This window comes from Strongylocentrotus purpuratus, unplaced genomic scaffold, assembly GCF_000002235.5.
Source record: "Strongylocentrotus purpuratus isolate Spur 01 unplaced genomic scaffold, Spur_5.0 spur5_scaffold_6, whole genome shotgun sequence".
Lineage (NCBI taxonomy): Eukaryota > Metazoa > Echinodermata > Echinoidea > Camarodonta > Strongylocentrotidae > Strongylocentrotus > Strongylocentrotus purpuratus.
Window position 1 is genome coordinate 60,951,392 of NW_022145612.1, and position 23,248 is coordinate 60,974,639.

The 23,248-nt window shown below is 37.4% G+C and overlaps 1 protein-coding gene and 1 long non-coding RNA gene across 2 annotated transcripts; both read left to right on the plus strand.

Annotated features, from left to right (window-relative positions):
* The first annotated feature begins 116 nt into the window (after positions 1-116).
* Positions 117-2,972, plus strand: LOC115919217. Its single transcript, XR_004061750.1, has 3 exons — positions 117-243; positions 1,156-1,282; positions 2,819-2,972. It is a non-coding gene; the product is annotated as an uncharacterized LOC115919217 (long non-coding RNA).
* A 1,297-nt stretch (positions 2,973-4,269) lies between these two features.
* On the plus strand, positions 4,270-22,995 carry LOC115919109 (low-density lipoprotein receptor-related protein 5-like). The gene is made up of 18 exons (XM_031000110.1): positions 4,270-4,508; positions 4,911-5,064; positions 5,765-5,905; positions 7,116-7,233; positions 8,848-8,995; positions 9,516-9,644; positions 9,891-10,133; positions 10,877-11,036; positions 11,646-11,773; positions 12,148-12,420; positions 13,021-13,146; positions 13,557-13,733; positions 14,330-14,515; positions 15,731-15,898; positions 18,655-18,789; positions 19,398-19,555; positions 20,247-20,406; positions 20,802-22,995. Exons 1-18 carry the CDS (start codon positions 4,295-4,297, stop codon positions 21,593-21,595), a joined length of 3,612 nt encoding a protein of 1,203 aa, XP_030855970.1. The 5' UTR covers positions 4,270-4,294; the 3' UTR covers positions 21,596-22,995.
* The last annotated feature ends 253 nt before the right edge of the window (positions 22,996-23,248 follow it).

The following is a 23,248-nucleotide window of genomic DNA, read 5'->3' on the forward strand; positions in this document are numbered from 1 at the left end:
CATGGAAATCACATTCGCCATTTGTTATGTGCTTTTTTAAAGTTAATTTTTAAACAATTTGTTAATTGTTAAAGGTATTATAATCATCCTTTCTTTTTCTTTGATAAGCCTCCTATTCTGGACGGATGCTGGAGACGAACCTAAAGTTGAGCGCAGTGATCTTGCCGGTGGTAATCGAATAAAACTGGCCACTACCGACGTGGTCACTCCACGCGGAATCACAGTGGATTACGACACTGACCTGTAAGTTGGATTCTCCGACGTTATTAACAAGATTACATGTCTGTGTGTTAGGGTTTGGCATCGCCCTCTCAAAGTAATGTGTGTGGCGATGAACATGAAGTTGATCTTATTTAAAGTACTAAGATTCATACTCATGCAACGGGATCGTCAATGATTATGACCTATAAAACATGTTATAAATGAGTTATTCTAATTAGGTATATGAGACAATCATGTCACAAAGTAATGTATGTTTCTGTGAATGTCTACCTCGTACTTACTTCATAGAAATATCCTTTTCATAGTTATGTCCGAGTCGGTCACGATGGTTTATATGAATAATTTGATCAACTCCAAAATCATTAATAAAGTCCAAATTTTCAGCTTATTACTATTCAGAAAACAAATCGTCTGCTAATAGATCTTTCGTATAATTTTACAAAGAGTTAACGACCACTTTGTTCTAAAATGTATAACTATAAGACATGTTTTATTCGGAATACTAACATTTGGACTAGCATACAGTGGCGTATCCAGACAATTTTCTGAGGAGGGGAAAATATACTTACTGTGATCCGTCTATGTTCGATCAGGAATTCACTTTCCGAGGGCCTTGGGGAGGGGGTATCGCACAAATGACCGAGGAGTTAATAGGCTGACTTATTTTGTGAATTATTCTGTGCGTTATTGTTGTCCCATACCAAGTCCCTGATCTGCTAACTATTATGTTCTAAATAGTTGCTGCATTTCCTTTTCCTGGTCAGAAATATGTCCCTCCTGCAAATACGTTAGTAACTTCTACCAGAGCTTTTATTAAGTTTATTTGGATTATCGTGATGACGGAACCTCATGATCGATGCCGTTTATGACCACGGAGAACATGTGATGACATTATATTTAAAATTGCTCTCCCCCTTTACTGACATCTTTTAGAGTGTATTGGGTGGATTCCGATCCGTCTGGCAACCGTGTCGAGGTCTGTGATATCCTTGGTGAAAACAGACGACAACTGTACCGTACACCTGCCTACGAGGGTTTCTTCGATCTAACTATCTTTACGGTAAACGAGGAAACAATTCTTGAAATGATTTTGTTGTCATCTAGTAATGATAATGCACTCATACTTCAGTATAACACTGCAAAATGGATTTCCAACCGACTCCAAACTTACCCTTTTCGGGGCTACTCAGGCTCAGGATATTGCAATCATTTGTTTGATCCGATAGCGGTCTGGTGTAAGGGTTGGCCGGTGTAATTTGGGTATTTCGCCGATGAGGGCGACACAAGACCGACAATAACAAAAATTGCCATTTTCTCACATTACCCATATTGTGGTCATTGGTCATATTGGATTCGGTTCGAGGTGTGACTGAGATATTGTTCAAATAGTTTACATGCAGATCTGACCAGGGCCCCGTTTTATGCAAAGAGTTGCGATTGATCCTAATCAATCGCAAGTCCTCAATTCAATCGCAAGTTTGCAGTCTCCTACACTTCAAATTCGTCGTGTAACGAAGTTAAACAACAGTTGGGTGGTTCACTCCTTGCATAGGGGTTGCGTTAAGAAAAAAACCTTGTGTATTTTGTTTACACAACTTAACACAACCCCTATGTAAGGAGTGAACCACCCAACTGTTGTGTAAAGTCGTTACACAACGAATTTGCAGTGTATCTCTTATGTATATAGTTGCGATTGATATCAATCACAAATAAGTTGTTTGAAAGATAGATAGATAGATAGATAAAAGGTATTTATTGATTCATTTCCATGTATCGCAGTTACAAGTAACTGAATTGTGCATGAAAAAAAATTGATGGTGAAGACAATTATACATTGATATCAACTCTTAAAGACGGGGCACAGAATCGTATCTTATGAACATCACAAAGTTAATTCATCATTATGTTTCTCTTATTTGATTGTCAAGTGGATTTGGCGCCATACAAATCTTATGTATTATCATTATTATTATTTTCTGTTTTTCACATAAATGAACTTATTACCGTGGTTCGGATTGCCCTTTAAGAAGTAAAGCTGCGACAAGCCATCACGAAAAGAACCAAAGAAGTACGAATACCATTTGTGTAAATGTCAGGGTTGTAAGTTTGGCACTGTTTCTGGCTTTCAGTGGTATGGGCCACTAATTATGTAAAACTTTGTACCTCATTACTTTATTATTACGCATCTTTTAATATACCTCTAAGTTAATTGCCTTCTTGACAGTATTAGATTCGTATATACGTTACTTGAGAACAGCTGTTTTTCAATTAAAAAGGCGAATCTACTCACGGATGCAGAGTGAGGATAGGACGGTTAGAAAAACAGAATCTTTTTACTGAGTGATAAGAGAGTATTGACGGTAATGGTGCGATGTTATGTGTTATATTAGAAATTCTACGATTTCAAAGTGAGATTCTTTTTTTAGAAACAATTTTAAGTGATAGCCAAATAACTTTTAACAAAAGTGCTAAAAAGGACAATCATGATTTTGAAAATTGTTGAGTTCTGCTATGCTGTAACTGGCATGTTACAGGATTCCTTTATAAGACACTGAATATTTGAATATTTACACCTCTAACTGGCCTTTTATTGTAGAACTTTATATACGTTACTGGAGAAAATACGAGCACCCTACACTTGTTGAAGAAGGACACTGGCCAGTTTGTTTTCAGCCTTAATCTTCCAAACAGACCTTATGGCATCGTCACTTTCGCTCCCGATACACAACCACCAGCAGTGTGTAAGTCATCTATCGAACAAAACATTTTATGAGCTCATAATAGGTAATTTAGAAAAGAAACAAAGAAAGACACAAACAAATATACAAACAGACAGACGTGTTGGTCTGCGTCATAATAACTGTAGATCTGAAAACGTATCAGATTTTGGCACTCTCGACAGATTTCCCTTATCAAAGTGAAGATTGTTAACGTTCAGGACCTATAAGTAACGTGATAGATTTTTGTTTTGCACACTACTACTTGGCCACAATACTACTTGTAGATACAATGTAGTGTTCAATATTGGGATTTAGATTGCTTATGATCAAACAGATCAAACCATTGTTTACTGAATTCCAGTGTTAAATAGATAAAGAAATTCGAAACGGTGTTATTACACACCTTGCGAAACGATCTTGTAAGACTTACATGTCTTTTACTGAGTTTCACATTCATATAGGTCGCTGCTCACATCTGTATTATCAACACCCTGAGGACTATCAAGTCACATTAACCAGGACTTAATGCTTTAGAATATATTAGAGACAGTCTTGACCACTTCTTAATTTCAGTTTTTACCGCGGTTGAGTAAGTGCATTACGGATATCACTATTTGCCAAGATTTCAGTTGCCATGTCTTGTATTATCTATTTTCCTGTAAAGCCCATTGTAGCAGTAACCCATGTAGCTACCTGTGTGTCGGTGGTGGGCCTAACGGATTCACGTGCCTCTGCGGAACTGGAAGACTCCTAGCTGCAGACGGAAGAACTTGCAGGGATGGTAGGAATTAATTTTACTATTTCATTTATACAAACAAAAGAGGGTACGGGTCTATTTAGAATGTCTGAATCCTAACCTGCAAATTATTAGTAACATTCATGTGAAACTTCATTTTTCCTTTTTGGTTAGACTGCGAGTTATCGTTAATCTAACCCAGACTAGAACGAAAGTATCGCCTACATGTCTTGCTTACACGTCACTTGGAAACAATTGCATGCAATACAAAATGAGTCGCGTATTATGTGCATCACATAATATGTAGTCCAAAGAAGATCTGTACACATAGGGATAAGTACATAGCTTTAGAAGTAAATATAACCGTGTAGAATTAATAAAGAAAAAGAGCGGTAGTTTTTTTTTTTTTAATCGTATGATAAATAAGTAGATTTTAATATTATCTTTTCGGGAATGGGTATATAATAGTATAATAAGGTATCAATGTTTTATGGACAGCGTTGAAGCAAAATACGAAGGAAGTCCTTCATGATAATGTTTGCAAATGGATCTTTCTTTTCCAGAAAGAGCCATCAGTCCACCCCTGCTCTTTGTTGCCTCTCGAACCAAGCTTTCCATGTACCCGAGTAATTTTCCCGACATTACCATCCCTGATGATTTCAACATCACGAACATGTTAGTAAACCGAAATCACGCCGTCGCGCTCGCCGTTGACCTCGAAGACGGCTTGGTGTTCTACAGCGATGTTGCATCAAAGGCCATCGGAATGGCGAGCTTGAGGGTGGGCTCGACTGTCCGCTACATCACGGGAGCGACCGGCTCAGTCGAAGGTAGCATTTTACTAAGACATATTTTTCTATGTTAATGATTACAGCTTTACTGTAAATAATAACTCTCTTCCGGTCATTATTTGTAAACCGGAGGCCATTTTGGACGCCATTCTTGTGGTGGCTTTTGCCCCTTGTAAGTAGTATGAATGGATTGCTCGACTTTCGAAACCAAGGTGATATACATTAGAATCATACCTCTAAGATGAACATATTTTAATGTATGGCTATTTTCAGGTATTGGCGGCCATATTTGACGCCATTTTGAAAATAACCAGTGAATTGTTCCTTATGTCAAAACCGTTCAAAAACTATTGTTGCAGTTATGCAATTTCGTTTTAGAGGGGGGCACGGGCCGGTGCATTCACGATTCGTAATGATGAAGTTAGCCCTTTGTCTCTATAGGCATGGCTGTTGACTGGTTGACGAAGCATCTATACTGGACAGATAATCCTCGTGGAACCATCGAAGTATCTCGCTACGACGGATCCTACAGGACAACTCTTCTTAAAGACAAGGTACTCAGACCACGAAGTATTGCCATCGATCCTGCCAAAAAGTAGGTTTCTTTCGTTTATAGTATTTTCACCGTTTTCTTTTGTAGCTAGCTATGAAGCAAGCAACTCCTTTTGTCTTTTACGACTTCGCCAGATAATGCTTTAAAATACTGGTGCTCATGCATGGAGAGGTCATAGGCTACTCAGCAAATAATTCAAACAAAATAGTGGTTCTTATACTCCCAATGGATTTCCACCTATTTTGTGACTATATTCTAACTAGATTAATGTCACATGAAGCATAAACTCATACCGATGCAAAAGCTAAGCGAGCAAGAATCCATGGCAAGGGAATGTCCACAGGAGGAGGCGTTAACTAGCTTGCTGAAATTAAAGATTGTGTTAAGCTTAGGTAACATACCATGATTAAACTCCAACCAGTGAAAGTTTTCTGTGATATATAAAAGTATTTCAAAATGCATTCGTGAAGGGTAATAACTTTGACTTGTCATACAAGTCTATTTTGAACAAAACAGTCAGTGTTTTTAGCCACTTTAAAGGTAACGAGTATCATGTATATCTTTTGCCCTTTCTTCCATTCTCTAGATCTCTGTTTTTATTAACATAAGTATGAATGATGTATATTTCTTAGGAAGGATTTGCTCGTATTAAACATATTCTCACACAAATATTACGTATTTATGTAAACTAAAATATTTGGAATATATCACCTTTTATTTGAAATGTTATGTCTTGATGTAGAGTCATGTTTTGGACAGAGTTTGGACCGCCTACTCAGATTGAACGAGCCTCTTTGGACGGTACAGGAAGGATGGAAATTATCGGTCCCACTCAAGGGGTAGGCCAAATGAGTGGTCTTGTCATTGACTACAAAGAAAAAAGGTTTGATTTTATTTCATTCGATATGTTTAGGGGCAAGTCAAGATTTTAGTTTGTCTGTTCACTGTCTTAAGAGCAGGGTATTTTACCGACATCGTTACCACTGCTCTAATGTATTTTTACTTGCGCCATCTTTCGGTAAAGGCGTTCATAGACTGATTTTTGGTTCCTTTATTCAAGCATCACCATGCGCGGGCCATGCAGTTGGTGATGCATTGTTGGACATGGCTGTCAAAACACCGGGTCATTGTGAGTAGCAGATGACAGTACACGTAAATCTTACAAGCCGTCAGTAGACTACCCTGCCTTCAAGTTTAATAGCGCTTCTTAGAGCTAATAAATAAAACAGACAATGAAGTGAAATGAAATCTGAATCTGAAATATGAATGGCATAAAGATAAAATTGCCTCCTCTCCCACAATATAATAAACATAGTGTAATAATTTAGTAATAACAAGATTGATAGATGCAACAAGGGGTGCTATGGCAGCAAGAAGATGCTTGTAAATAAGCAGTGAGCTGATATCATTTCCTGACATTCATCCTGCACAGATAAACGTCTGGGTAATGCCGTAATATATATTATTTTAAACGCATCGTGGGCAAGGGGGCAAGCAACTGCTCTGTTCTCAAATCATCCGGCTTAGGGATCGCAGCTCTCCTTTTGGAGACCACTAATATAAACGTCACAACAGTTATTGGGACTTGATTTGAAGAAAGGTACGGATGAGTTTTTCCTGGGGCTAACACTTCAAATGGTTTGATAAATGATGATCGCATTTGAAAACAACAAGAAATAACGATCCCTTTTATACCAGATTTTCTTTATTCCCTTTAAAATAACATGTAAAAAGACAACAACAACATATATATATATATATATATATATATGCATCTGCACAAAACAATATATACAATCTTTTACATTCTTCTATATGACTGCTTTCATAAAACACGATCGTCAAAATGTTGAGGATACAAATTATGAACATGGACAATTTTAATAATCTATAGTACTGCCTATAGACGTACGTTCAGATTGATTACGTAATAAAATTATATCACTGTCATGTTTGCATATATTTCAATAGGTTACCAACAAGACTATTGTATTTGCGTACGATTGATTTTTTGAAAGTCTTTTACGATTGTGTAATAAAGACATTCTTATATATGATTTTTTATATATTTGTTTACTTGCATCAATATATAGACTTTACTTTGCCGACATCGCTCGAGGGATTATCAGCAGTGTTGACTATGACGGTGGAGGAATTAGACAGGTCATTTCCAAACCAAACTCGTTATTTTTCGAGGTCACCCTTTACAAGGTATGAACAAAGCAACAACTACAACAACAAAAGAATCAATTTACAAGTCGAGTTAATAAGCGAGTTCGTAAATAGCTCTGGAACGCATGACCCCAAAATATCCACAGATCTTAGACACGATGGATACTTTCCACCTGTGCATTTTAGAATAATCACTGCCAAAGTGATGGAGGTGCTTCATGAATACCTCTTGTTTGCCTCTTGAGAAGAATACTTCCACCTGTGTATCAGACAAATGTACTGTTGGTGCATAAATGAATACTGATTACATAGCTTTCATGAACACGATCCGAGTATTCGTCTCAATGGTTTTACAATTTGGGTACGAATGACCTTTAACTGCCCATGCGCAAATCCTAATTACGAACTCGCTTATTCAGGCAGAACACATGAAAGGATAGCTGTTAAAATGGTTGCTAAAGGCCCGGTCCCACTTACGGATGCAAAGAGGATGTAAAACGTAAAAAAATCTTGCCATCCGTTGGAAAACGCTATGCATCCATTGTGTACTCATTGCATACGTGTTGCATACGCTCTATCCATCGAGCATCCGTCCACTGTGATTTCATCCGCGCAAAAAGTTTTGAGCTGCACAAAACTTTTAGAACGGATGAACTTCCGCCGTGTACGATGTAAATCCGCGACAAATACGAGCAACAAACGTTCTATGTCTGTTATCATCCGTTAAACGTCCGCTGTATCCTCCGTGCATCCTCTGGGCATCCTCGCAACTCACATCCGCTGCAGCTGAAAACTGAAAGAGGAAGTAAAGATAAGGTACATGGAACGTCTATACATCGTAAGCAGCACGGAAATAGAAAGGATGTAAGCGTATGCATCTCGTATATAAAGTATTCAAAGCTGTCATCCACTTCCATCCGCTTTCATCCGCTAGGCTTCCGATGAACATCCGTTTAACATCCCCGCTACATACTACCCACGTCCGTTATTTTCCGTTCCGTTTTGGCAAATTCTCGCAAATTTTGTCCATTTCTGGAGCAGATGAAAACGGATGGAGCCGCCCTCGAAATTTTGCTCGTCCGCTGTGTCCTCTATGCATACGTGTTGTGTCCATCGGCCAGTGGGACCGGGCCATAAGGATTTGATAGGACGTATCATGAAATGACACAATAAATGCAGACATAAAGAAATCATTAAAACGCTTAACAAATATATATATATATATATATATATATATATATATATATGCGTGTGTGTGTGTGTGTGTGTGTGTGTGTGTGTGTATTTAAATAGGGATGACGTGTAGACGATTGCAAAAACATAAAAATGCATGTCACTTTCCAGTGCATAAGACTTTAAATAGGTATTTGTATGTTGCTTGACAAGAACCCAAGAACAACAGTAGTCGAACTACATACGGAACTTCCCAATTAACTATAAATAAATAAGAGATAAATAAAATACAAAGAAAACATGAGATAATCTTGATACATGTGGCTGTTGAAAGAAAATAGACATAACTTATATATTTAATGAATGATAAGCAATGCGTGGCTGTTTTTTAATAAATATCCAGTGATAGTTATCAGTTACATAGAGGGGTTAACGTTTACAATATAAACATATATATCGTTTAGTCGTATTTTCTTGTAGGATTACATCATGTGGACTGAACTTGGACCGAACCAGGGAATATTCATAAGCAACAAGGAGACTGGTGAAGCAGTGAGAGCATTTCCAATGACAGAAGAGGTGTATGGTATCACCATGTATGCGGATACAAGGCAGAAAATAATTCACAGTAAGATCAAATCACTTCTTTCGATTCTCTTTCATTACTAAATACATTGTCACTGCCTTATGAAATGAAACCTCCTCATTAGGCAAAACATTGTTTTCATATAATTATGATCTAGTGATATCATTATACGGTACGTCGAATGTTTACGATGACACTAGTTTATTTCAAAGTTATCATGGTATACACGTTTTTATTCAGAAGTTGCAACGACTTTCAAATAATAATGGCATTTCAAAGCATGCAATTGGCTTGTATTACCCATGCTATACATTTTCAAAAATATTGTTAATTTTATTATCAGCAATACAGGTAATTGCATTGTTTAAAGAGGACGTGCGTGCGTGCCTTGTCGGGGATCGATTCGGACGACTTAGCATTCCCTGACAACAGTATGTTTGAAGCACTCGAATGCTAAATCACCAGAGCGACATTTAGATTAGTATTTCAGTTTCGGTAATAATAATAATAATAGTACTATTAGTGTTAATAACATGATTAATGAAAGGAAATCTGTTTTTAGATCCATGCAGATCTTACAATGGTGGATGTCAACAGCTATGTCTAAACTCTTACGAGCAGACGAATGGATATGTTTGCCACTGCTCAATGGGCTACTATTTAGCAGACAATGGCAGGGACTGTCACTCAGGTAAGTTGTATATTTTAAAATTCATGAATAATAATCAATATTCGGAAAGAAAAAATGAGTTGATCTTTCATCATACCCTCATCATTGTGCATTAATCAAAATGGACGTTTCACCACCATTTAGTTATCAATTTAGACAGGTTGTATTTTAAAGAGGATATCGGTGTTATATTATCTGGTATGCGAAACTTGGTTGTATAGAATTGCTCAATTCTCAGACCAATTTATGTCCTTTTCTCTCATTCAGATTTGGTAGATCATGATTTCCTCCTTGTAACGGACACGTATCATCGGGGTATCTACCAAGTTGATCTCTACTCAAACTTTAAACCGGAAGCACTACGATTGAATGGGGTCAAAAATCCCATCGGTATTAGCTTCGATCCCGTGGAAAGGATGGTGTACTGGACAGACGTCGAAAAGCGGGAAGTAAACCGCGCGTCTCTAGATGGTAGCCGACAAGACACTATAGCCATAGAAAACATCGGACGTAAGAAGGACAAATCGTCTACAGACTACAGAAAGCGAGGAGGGCGTTTACTAATATACTTTCATACAGAGTTAACGCCCTTCATGGTTTCAATGGATTTAGATTTGAATAATAATGCTAATTTACTGGCATTTACCTTTTCTTTTGTTTTTCTTTTTGTTACAGAGAAAGTACAGCAATGACAAAAATCTGGGAGAAAATGATTCGTTAAATGATCTTTCTTTAAACATGTAATACATAATTTCTACCCGCGATTGTACATTATGATGAGAATTGGTTTCAGTATTTTTACGACCATTACATTACCAGCCTTTATAAGTTATTACTTCGTACGGTAGGCCCTAACTTGTCGGAGATTGATTTGCAATTCGGTACCCACTTCAGGCGTTCTGAGTGGTATCAACAAAATGTGTCATTAAAGGGCAGTATAAGGGTATGACTTCGATACAGTACTACCTCCATTATGCTTTTGTACTCTTTTTATGCAGTGGAATGGAAATTCACTATCTTAGGAATCACTTAATAAAGGATCACTTCACTTTGTAGTCAATCCACTCCAAAAGAGATTGAACTACTCTTTAGTGGGTGGATTCTACTTGCTTTCTTTTTTAAAATCTTAGCGTGGATTCATCTCAATAACGAAGTGACCCGTAATATGAGTCCAAAAAGAGTGTATTTCCACTGATGTTCATTTAAGGAGTAATCATTTTGAGAATGAGTGCTTGTACCCATGCTGTTTTCAGAACCAGACGGCATTGCAGTGGATTCCATCTCGAAGCTGGTGTATTGGTCGGATCTTGCAACACGTTCTATATCTGTATCTACCCTTGATGGCTCAGACCGTAAAACGCTGGTTACAAACATCGCTAAACCCAGAGCAATCGTTCTGCATCCTGTTGAAGGGTAAGGCATATAACAATAATGATTGATGAAGATTTATTTACAAACAAAAGTGATCCAAATGCAATGTAATGGTCAATTCAAGGAAAAGAGTGTCAGGAACGAATTATTATTTAAAAAAAAAAGCTTTTCAAAAAGATGACGAAGCCAATTCATGCGATCTTCTACGATTTTAACCCAACTAGAAGTAAAGACCCTGACCTATACCAACAATTTCTCTCTTTTCACTTTCTGTTATTTTATTTCTTTGCTGTATTTTAGAAGGGAGGGACGTTTTGATAAACTCTCTTTATAGTGTACGCTTTTAGTATTTTTTAAATCACATTCTAAAAAGTCTACTGCTTTAAATCGTAGCATAATGTTTCTAATATTTATGAAGTGTTCCCACAGGTTTATCATAGTTTTGATGTAGATCAACAATTTCAGTGGACTCTTTTTGAAATTATGATGATTACATATGGTAACGTATTTTCCCTCTAATGCTTGAAAATTATGGACAAGTAATGTACAAAATATATGAATTTTCGTGTTAACAAAACATTTATAATCAGATTATTTGAAATTCAAGAACTTCAAATGATCATTTAACATCATACTTCCCATTGCCGTTAGGATAATGTTTTGGAGCGACTGGCGGAGTAGTACTGTGATTGAACGGTCGTACATGGACGGTGACATGCGCAGAGTCATCATAAACACAGGCTTAAGATGGACTAATGGGTTAGCCATTGACTTTGAAGGTAAGTTGGGAAGAAGTTCTTATTAGGGTTATCAGCTATTTTCTAGAACCATAGGATGTGTGTTGAGCAATTGTTCAAAACTTTCAGGAAATACGTGGTAAATGCTCTACTATGTTTCATATTTTCCCTTACTGAGTATATAAGGAACTGTGGCAATGGTAACTATTATAGAGAATAATTAAATGTATAACAATCCACTGTCACACACAATGTACCAATAAGCAGGATATCAAAAAAATTGTAGTGTTGAGAATGTAAAACCTCTGTATCAACACTGTCTTAGTAGTATCATAAGCATATATATCTAAAGTTGTGAGTGCAACCCATCACTCCTATTTCTCTCTTTTTTGCCACTCCTAATTCTTCTCAATCAGAAAATCGTCTCTACTGGTGTGATGGTGGTCTAGATGTGATTGAGTCTAGTGACTTCTCCGGTCGTGACCGCCGCGTCGTTCTCAACCTCGGTGACGGACGTCACGCCTTCGGAATATCGGTCATCGATCAGTCGGTCTACTGGACGGACTGGATGGTCAAGGGTTTGCTGAAGGCGGACAAACTAACCGGACAGAATAACGTGGTGCTTGGTAAAAGAGACTTTACGAGACCAAACGCCCTCTTTGTGGTCACCAACGCGTCTCTTCCATCAGGTTAGATTTTAGAACTGAATGCCTATACCATCCCGAAAAAATACATCTTAACATTTGAGTTATGAATTATGAGCTTTGTGTTGATTCATATGTGTGACCAGACGGTAAAATTGTTATTTCATCTTAAACTAGATGGTAACAAAGTTATGATTTTGCAGGATTAAATTGGAGAAGCGATGACAAATTTGTGTAAGATCAAATTGTACGCCGTCTGTCTGGCACTCAAATCCGAAGAACATTGAGAAATGAAAAAGAGGTAATATTTAATACAATGAAATACTTTCATACAGTTGTCAATTTTGGAACAAAGAGAGAAAGATAATATTTCTTGATTTATTCTCCGGACTACCAAGAAAGCTGCTAAACAGAAACTTGTTTGAAGGCTTCGTTGCACTTGAATACTGTAGATAGGCTTCGAGGTGCAACCACATTTTTTTGCCCGTATGTCTAATTCATGCAGGCCTTCCTCATATTAGTGACTATGATAATGACATGTCCGATATTCTGTATAAAACGTTTAAAAAGATATTCTCACCTCATTAATGATCATAGATATTCCATACTTCAGTATTACTGATGAAATATCAATCTGATCAACAGGAATCAATTCATGTTCTGAGAACAACGGAGGCTGTTCAACTCTCTGCTTGCCGACAGCCATTGGTAGATCATGCGCTTGCGCAGATGGAGTAGATTTGGCACAAGATGGTTTAACATGCGTCTCAGGTAATAAATCTATCATTACTCCCGTTTACATCTTTATTTACCATTCTTAGTTTAACATCAATTGAACGTGAGATACAGATGGAACATTTGCAGTCATCGTGCTTTAAATGTTTTTTTCAGTACTGTAGATATGTAGATTCATACTGAATGTCATACGAAGACAAAACGTTTTACAGTGTGTAAAATTAAGCGCATAATGGACATTTGTTACAAAAGTGATGTCGTTTTCATTGTAGCAAAATTAACAATTTGGTTAAAAAATTAGTGTGTTATGAAAACAAAACATTGATAGGTTAACAAATCCAGCATCCGATAATTGCGCTTCTGTCCCATATGTTCCAGTCCAACATATTGAGGCATCTCACTATAGTAACACAATCTTCTCATAATCATGCCGAATATACTTTCAGAACTGGACATTCAGTGTCCACTAGACTTCATATATGGAGGCGTAGAGGAGTCATGTGACAGATCAGCCGGAAGTACTTGCTCGGTCATATGTTACTCAGGTCTCGTTCCGGCCGTGGATTACGTCATCTGCCAGAACTCGGGAAGCTGGGACATACCACGAAGTGCTATTTGCAGAGGTAAGGGCTGATATCATGATTCTTGTTATCCTTCACCCACGAAAGTAAATGGTGGGTTGTGGGGCACTTTCAATGAACATTTCGAAGGTCAATATCAGATGGTTATATTATTTAAACTATATTTGGCGAGGCATAAATAGTCTCCATCCTGCAACATTGAAAGCAAAATGGGGCATTTTAGCATCTTCATATAACATTTTCGAAAACCTAAGGTGTTTTTACGCTAACCTGTATCAATCTGCTTGAAGAGTTGTATTAGAAAAGAGCGGGTGGAAGAATTGTTATTTAAACTTATGGAAAGGGGAATTAATATTGATATGTTTGTGAGAAATACTTCACTCTGTTACTTTATTGATTCGACGTAGTTAGAAAAATACTTCAATGGAGTTCACTCTTTTTGTCATTCTGAGAAGGGGGAGCAATGCAATCCTTAACAAATGTACTGGAGTATTAAACCGAACTATGCTATTTGTTTATTTCTCCAGCAAAATAGTTCAGTGAAGGAAAAGAGAGTTACTATTAAACTTGATATTTTTAAGCCAAATCTTATACTTTTGGATCAATTGTAAGATCTCACTTTATCATTCTGTTGACAGAGGAGCAATGCGAGGCATTGGATGTGCCAAACCACGCCATATTCTCAGGGCCATGCAACCCACCGTATGATCAGGGCAAGCTGTGTATCTTAGAATGTGAACCCGGCTACGTCAGAACGAGCGGGAAACCAAGACGAGTATGCGCGCACGGTGGAGAATGGCTTGGGACACCAATCGTCTGCGAAGGTAATAAGCTTTATGTTTTATTTTCAGTTTAAGTCGACTTCAATTCGGTTTCAGTTCAGTTCCATTTCGGTTTGGTTTCATATTTCATATTTCACGTTACACATTGTCTGTTTTGTTTCCAATAATATGATGATAAAAATAATAATACGCATGCATTTCGAATACAGAGCATAACATATCAGCTGGTTTGCTTGTACATATTTGTTAATTAAGGACTGAGTAAAATTGGATATTGAGGTTATCAAGGAAATTTAGGTAAAAGCAAAGTTGAATTGTACGCCGTAGAGGATACGTTTTATCGTAAGTCATACAAACTTTTGGGAACGAACAGGAAACATTTTATTAAAGATAAATGTAAACAAGTTTTATTAAAGTGTGTATTGAAAATAAATGTAATCGTTGATCAACTTGATCGATGACCTGGTGGTAGAGTGGCGTCATAACGTTACTGTCCACTTATCCGACGCGATGCAACAATCTAAAACCCGGCCTTATATTCATGCACGTAGCCATAGTTTAATGTTGGGGGGGGGGGGGGGGGGTCACATACATGTAATCGATCGAGGTAAAAAAAAGGGGTCTAAAAAAGTTCAACCGATCTTGGAAATTTTGGGGGGCACGTGCCCCTCCCCACCCCCGTGCCCCCCCCCCCCCCCGTGGCTACGTGCCTGCTTATATTTGGTTTCCACGTTACATGGTCCCTTACGATTTATGTGGGTTGGTTGGTGGATTATTCATTTGTTTGTTCATTTGCTGCTACTTGTTTTCGGCACTGGTGTAAGTAATCAGTTAAAGATATACTATTGCAGTTGAAAACAATGCAGTCATAGTGAAGGAAAATAAAATCGGATCATACGTCGGTCTTGCCACTTTCCAGTTGAAACTTATTTCAAATATTCATAAATTAAACAAAATGATTCATAGTCTTTAAAGAGTGTTATTTCTCTTTTCTTTTTCCTTGATTTAATTACATTGCTGTATACTTATATAGAGACTGCGTGATATAAAAAAAACAATAACAACCGGCATTATCATGATCAATTATCGTCCTAAACTGAAATATACAAGTAATACAAGTGATAACACAAACTAAACTTCGAAAATCTTTTAATAACAAGTTTAACGTGAAATACTTAAAGTGCTAATGTAAAATGTATCGATAAAGAAGACGGTTATTCCTACCAGTCATTATTCATCATTTGTGTCAAATAATAGAAATGGTAGAACCGCCGCCCGAGGGTGAATGTAGCAGTGAACTGGCCTTCCAGGAGACCCCCGAAGACTACTCACCCGTACAGGACGACCTGGTCCAACAATCCTGCACTACCAACTCACCGCAGGCCGATATCACGTGGTACAAAGATGGCGTCCGACTCATGACAGGTTTGTTTCCAACTCTTTCAGTACAAAATAAAAGGTTATTAAAAATCTAAAATATAGTTTGTAAGCGTAAATATTTAATTGAAGTTTCTTCTCGAAGGCGCTGCTGCCGTTGATGTAAGTTTTTTTCTTCAATTGCGCCATCTTTTGGTGAAGCCGTACATACATATATAAAGAGCAATTTCCGGTTCCTGTACCCAAGCATAATCACGCACTTGGTGATACATTGTGGGACGTAGCTGTCGACACATAGGGACATTATGAGCAGCAGATGGCAGAATACGTAGATATGAAGTAGTGTCAGTAGAATACATTGCTTTTAATTCAAGATTGACCCAAGGTAGTTACATCACGTGGTACAACAAGATGGCGTCCGTCTCATGACAGGTTCGATTGCTGCTCTTTGATAAAGAAAAGTTATGAAAAGAGTCAAATATAGGTTTGTAAGTTGAATGAAATTATTGAAGTATTGAAAATATCTTCACATAGACATCACATGATACAATAATGGCGTCCGAATCGTGACACGTTCGAATACACATTTTTCACTGTTATATATATATATATATATATATATATATATAATGAACAAAAAAAAAACCTAGTTTCAAGTGGAAGCTATACAATTAATGATAACCTATTTTAAGTTCCTCTTAATTCAAGATTACAACAGTTATTTCTTTGAAATTTCTTTGAAAACAGTCAGGTTTAAACTTAGTAAGTGATTTATATAAAAATGATGGGTCAATAAGTCCATTTGATATATCGGGTTGAAAAAGGAGTTCCCTCGAATTTCTTAATACTATGGAGGACTATTGTTCTTGCCATACCTATAGCTTGGAAACAGAAACTTAGACATAACATATAAATCTTACCTTTTATATTAACTATTGAAGTTAAAGCAAGACATATTTAGTACAAAATTTAAACAAACTGTCTTCCAACTAATTATAGATTACATCAAATGAAACTGGTTGATTCAGAACTATGTAATTTTTATGAAAATTTCCCGGAAACAATGGAGCATATTTTGGGGGTGTGAATATGTAAGGCCGATATGGTCAGAGTTTCGAGCCTGGTATAAAGATATTACTAGTACATGTAATTATATAAGTTTGAATTTTGACACTGTATTATTTGGATATAAAAGAAATAACAATTTTTTAAAAACCTTTGTATAATCTTAGTGAGAAAAAAATGATATTATATGATAACAGATACAGGAAACAGACCATTGTTTAGATGTTTCAAATTTTTTGAGCTTGAAAAGCAAGTGGCTTTGGAAAATAATAATACAATGAGCAAATTCTGAACTAAATGGCATATGTTAAAGGTACTTTGTCCCATTTGCAGGCCAAACAAAATCAAAAGGTTAAATACCAACGGCATTTGAAAGATAACACTAATTTAGGACTTCACTCAAAATGAAAGTGCTTAAAAAAAAAATTGGTGGGAAAATATCGATCATTAGTTGTCGAATTGCATTAAGGGATCGCAGTCCTTTTATTAAATAGTGTGATTTTCAGACCCTTGTACCGAATGGTCGTATGTTTTGGGCTGCACAAAGATTCAATCAGTTTAATTTTGGCCATTACAAGAAGTGGGCTATTGATGTAGGCAACTGCTCATGTACCCTTTACGGCTCATTTTATGTATGTTATTACCAAAGAAAAAAAGTCAGTCAGTAACTCAATAGTGTCTGACAGTGAAGTCTAGCAAGTAAACGGGTTTCCTTGCATAATTTGAATACTAGGACACTGCGAACGTTTAAATATCAAAGATAGGACATACGTGGCAAATTCTTAATTCCTGCTAAGTTCTACATACTTTGATGTTGGCTGCAAAAGGGATACACCACCTTTGAAAATTAATTCTTTAGAAGATTAATATACAATGAGTGATTTCAAGTTGGGTGTTAGTGTTAGTTAGTGTTAGTGTTTAGAGCATTCAGAGACTCTTAAATCGAGCTAAAAATTTGGTGATGAAATTAAGGGCCTGATACCAATATCAATATCGATGCACCGTGGTATCGCCACACAGACTCGATTTCACGACGATGATTTAAAATAGTACATAAAAACTAGAGATATCAGGAAAAGCACAGAATAAATTTACACCTATTTCTCTGGTCTTATAAAATAACTCATTTCACACAAAGGAATATATGAAACACATAGTAAAAGACCTGTTTCACATATTTTCATTTGATCGTCAGACGATGAATTAGCGTCGTTCGTGCGTTGACTGTTGTGCTGGTACAGCACTAACACCGAACTGGAAATCAACATTTGCTTAATTCCTAGGGGTAGTGTTAGTGAATAGGGCATTTGTACGTAAAATATTAACACCAGCCACAAAGGTCAGTTGAGCAGACGACAATTTTGCAATATCAATAACACTAGCTACCGGAAGTTGACGATATTCAGAGGTCAAAGCCTTAACACCAGCTGATTTCCATTTCGGTGTTTAAGCTGGTGTTAGTGTTAACACCAGCCCTAAACACCCAACTTCAAATCACTCAATGTAGCCATTACGACTTTTTGTTTCTTTTTTCATTTCTGTGAGATTATAAAATTATAACTTTCTGTTTCTGTTTTGTTCAAACAATGTATTTTATTATACCCCAAAGTGAGGGGATAAACTAAAGAAACCTCCCAAAAAGAAGGAAAAAGGGCGAGCTATTCTCCTTATTAAGTTGAATGCATGGCTAATACAGTTTTCTGTTGTACTTTGTTCTATCCCTTTTTTTTATACGCCAGGTTCTGTTAACGGAATCTACATACTCCCTTCTAATGACCTCCTTATTCCTGGTTTTGACACTCATCACCAAGGTCACTACGCATGCGTGGCTTCCTTTTCAGGTCGAGAATGCTTAAGAGTGGAGGTTGACTTTGGTAAGTAGCTCATCGTTCATTAGTTAACACTGCAAGCAAATAAGGGCTTAAGTAGATCATATCGACGAGATATTTTATGTGATTACCTGATACCCCAGTTACACGGCAAACCCGCCAAAGAGACTCAAAACAAAGCGATAACCAAATAATCGTTAAATTTGTGTACTGATTATTTAGTAGTGCTTTTTTATTATATTATTCAGAAAGGGTTCGGTCTATCATCGGTTTCGTGTCCGTCTTAACGAGTTGACTGGGGTATAATTCAGATACATACTGTAAAACATTCCAAATACCTAAGTAACTGAAAATGTATAGTATGGCAGCAGCCAGCAGCCACATACAGTGGCATATCCAGCAAGGAGGAGCTGGTTTACAGAGTAAAGCCCTCGTTTTATCCGATAACAACTGTAGTGGGTCTACAGCAATGCCTTACATTTCACGGGCACCCGTATTCCTCCCGAAACCGAGTACATGGACTTTTTCACCCCCAGTACTCACATTTTTAGATACACCTCTGTTTTCCGATTTATGAAAAAGACTGAAACAACATGTTAATTAATTCACATCATTCAGTAAATGTGGAAATATTTTCTGAAACTTCTATGCAGCTTTCGATCCATACCGCCATTTTGAAGCCGTTCCCGCCAACGCGTCCTTGGACGTTGGTGATCACCATCTGTTTGAATGTCAAGCCCAGTCAGCCATTGACTCCGTCACCTGGTGGAAGGATGGTTCAAGAGTCCATCAAACAGACCAAATCATTCTGGTTAGTGTCTTCAATCCTACCGGTACTCTCCCCCCAACAATGGCGGATCCAAAACATGTGCCCCTTGTAGTATTGCTGTGCCTTGCTTTCAAGTGTTTAACCAACAATATACTAAATGCACCTGGGAAAAACTTCTGCTTTTTCTATTCGTAGATACTTTAACCATATTTACTAATAAAACTGATATTAACATAATGTGAAGATTGATTTTTTGGATTTGTTTCCAGCATTGTGCCCCCTCTTGTATAAAATCCACGGATATGTCCTTACTGAAAGCATAGTAAAATCCAATGCAGCTCTTTAGAATAGAGCAGGATAGTTTAGGGCAACTAATAAGAGTTAAGTAAGTTCTACTTTTAAGGAGTTCATCATGATTGGTTAGATTTTGGAAATGGTTAGCCTACCAGTGGTCGTCATGTCGTCATGAAACTAAACCATATTCTCCTAGTCTCCTGATGTTTTGCAACCAAAAAAGGTAGCTTAATAAGCGTTTTTGGTCGGAGCATCTGGCACAGTTCACAATAAACATTGTTATGAATATTTTGCGGATAAGAAGTGTCTTTTAGTTTAAACTAACAAAGGGTGGATCTCTGCCCTGTTGATTGTAAATAGTATCATATGCGCACTAAGTCGGTGCCTACGTGAAAATATTGAGGTTTTGATCATGATGTATCTTTAATGCCATTTTTAGATTTCAGGAGGAAGCCTTCTGATAAGGAACCTTGTTCGTCAAGACTCGGGCAAGTACACATGTATCGTATCCGACCAACGGGGCAATCAAAGGGGAAAGGCTTATGCCTGGCTCACCGTAGCAGATACAATGAACCCGCCCACCATTAACATAACAGAAGGTAAACTGAAAAAGACTTACTGTTTAAATACCTTTTGGTATGACGCATTCATACACGTCGTACAACCAACTTGTATTAAAAGAAATAATTCATTTTTTCAACGATACTATGAGAGTGCTTTGAATAATATCAAAAATATGACGGTACTGAGAATGATTGGTGATATTGAGGAGAATGATGGTCATTATGATTAGGAATAAGTAGGCTAATGATTATGATGATGGCGGTGAACGTGATGATGGTTTTGATGAAGATAACGATAGTGGTAAAAATGTTGGTGAAGATGGTTGTGTTAGGATCTCAACAATATTGACAAAAATAGTAACGACGATGACCTTGTGGATGTAGTGCCAGCCAGTACCTGTTCTTTTTACTGTTTCTGTTATATCATACAGTTTGTGGGACAGTCACATCCCCTGAAGCCACAATGTTCACCACCCCGGGACCCAGGGATGGTAGAGTGGTAGGTGGGCAGCAGTCCCTCCCTGGCTCTGCTCCTTATATGGGTCGTATTTGGCACAAAGCAGACCGAACTTTCGTATGCGGCGCCACACTGCTGAACCAGCGATGGGTCATTACTGCAGCCCATTGCATCGTCCTCTACCAGCTCCAATTTCGTGACATTCTTCTCTACTTCGGCGACCACGACACCCTGACGAGCGAAGACCATCAGGTCATTGCCGAGGTCGACCAGATCATCCAGCACGAAGACTTCGACGAAGAAAGCTTTGACAAGGACATCGCTCTCATCCGCCTCAAGCAACCTTTTGCGGAATTCACGGACTACATTCGCCCGATATGCATTCCACCTGCCTGGTTGGCTAAAATGCTACTGCAGCCCGACATGATGGGAAGAGTAACGGGTTGGGGGCAGATCGCAGAGGGCGGGCCATACCCAAGGTATCTTACAGAGGTTGACCTGCCAGTCGTTAAAAGCAAGAAGTGTAAAGATGCCACCACTTTTGAGGTGACGAGGTACATGTTCTGCGCGGGGTACGCCAGTGCTGAGGAGAAGAAAGATGCGTGCCAGGGGGACAGTGGTGGACCCTTTGCCATGCTTCATGAAAACAGGTGGTATCAGCTAGGGATAGTGAGCTGGGGAGAAGGTTGTGCAAGGGATAGCAAGTACGGCTATTACACCAAGATCTTACGACTCCACTCTTGGATTGACAGGAACATCTCAGATTAGTCCTATCATAATCCAGCATGTCTTGCCACTATAATTTTGTGTCACATCGTTTATTCGACGGGAATGTGTGAGATGTTGAACAGAAAAGCGTTGATGCCTGTAAACGTGAGATCATAATCATGCATTAAATATAGTCATTATAAAACACATGTAAACATTTTAAATAAAATAGTAAAGAAATGAGACAATTAACATGAGATGAAATAGTTGTTTCACCTTTACATAGAAAGACGTGCTCTTTTACCATTTTAACTGTTACAGTACGATAATGTTTCATGTAGACATACGTTTATGCTGCTATAGTTGCTGTACTTCAAAATATATTTTCTAGAAACTTTAAACTATTGTGCACTTCAAAGACTACTTATTGTTTCTTTTAATAGAAATTTAAAAAAGGGCGGCTCTGCAGAGGCTTGGTTTATGTACGAAAGGAAAGTGAATACTGGAGGTAGTCTCGTGGCTTATTATTTTTATCAGGAAGGTATCGTTATCTTAATTGCATCGTTCTTCCCAGGTTTATAAATAGTTAGGCGAACGAGTACAATCGTCATACATATATATTTGATTGTGCGTATGTGCAAGAACCCCCTCCCCCATGAAGTAAAGAGAGAGTGTGCACACTGCCACACTGACTGGGGAAATAACTGCAATGTAAAGCGCCTTTAGGACAGTTATTAGGCGCTTTTCAGTGTTTTTGATTAAATCAACCACTTAAAAACTATTTTTTTTAGATATCTCATTATGATAATTTGTAGATATAATAAGAATAAGAAACTGTTATATCTGTTTCATAAATGGGAAAGGTGAAAACTAGTCATGAAAAGTTCTTGGTTCACCGTATAATTTGGATACGACTGAGTGTGACTGATTCTACATCAACATAGGCCTCATACTATTACAATCATCAACAGATATTAGAAGAACGTCTTATATCGAAGTAAATATTGAATCATCTATTACTGTATATTTATCAATTTGTTGATGATAGGATGTCCTTTCATTTTGAGCTCAGACCATGAATGTTGAATTAAATCCGGTTTTGTAATTTCGATACAATTCTACGAACCATGCTCAAGCACATAAATGTTCCATGGTCAATTCTGTTACATTGATCGAAATCATGGTCAGGCGTAGATTATTATATTACCTCCTTTCACTCTAGTCTTTTCCTTCTATTCTTCCACTCCAATTTCTCCTTTTCTTAATCTTTTTTTATTTCTACATGAGATTTCACACCTATTATCGCGTTATGATATTATTACCTTTGATCGATCTTCCAATTATTCTTTTAATGATGTCTCATTGAATCCTGTTTGTGATGATACTTTACAATCTTCATTTTGTAATATGATAGTTTGATGGATATCAGAAGTAATAAATCGTTATGTTTTCAATCTTGACTCCTTAGTTTATTTCTGTATGTACTATTTCTGCATATATGAAATGATCCTACCTCTATTTCACTTCTTTTGGTGCAAATATGATCAAACAGACACCCAATTTCATCACATTTATAAAATGTTTGGAACTCGCTCTTAAATTAAATTTTGTCTGATCATCCCAATTGTACGCATTTCCCAATTTAAAATGGCCCCTTCAGATTCGCCGATTTCTTTTGACACTGCATGGTTGTTTATTGAATATTACACCTTT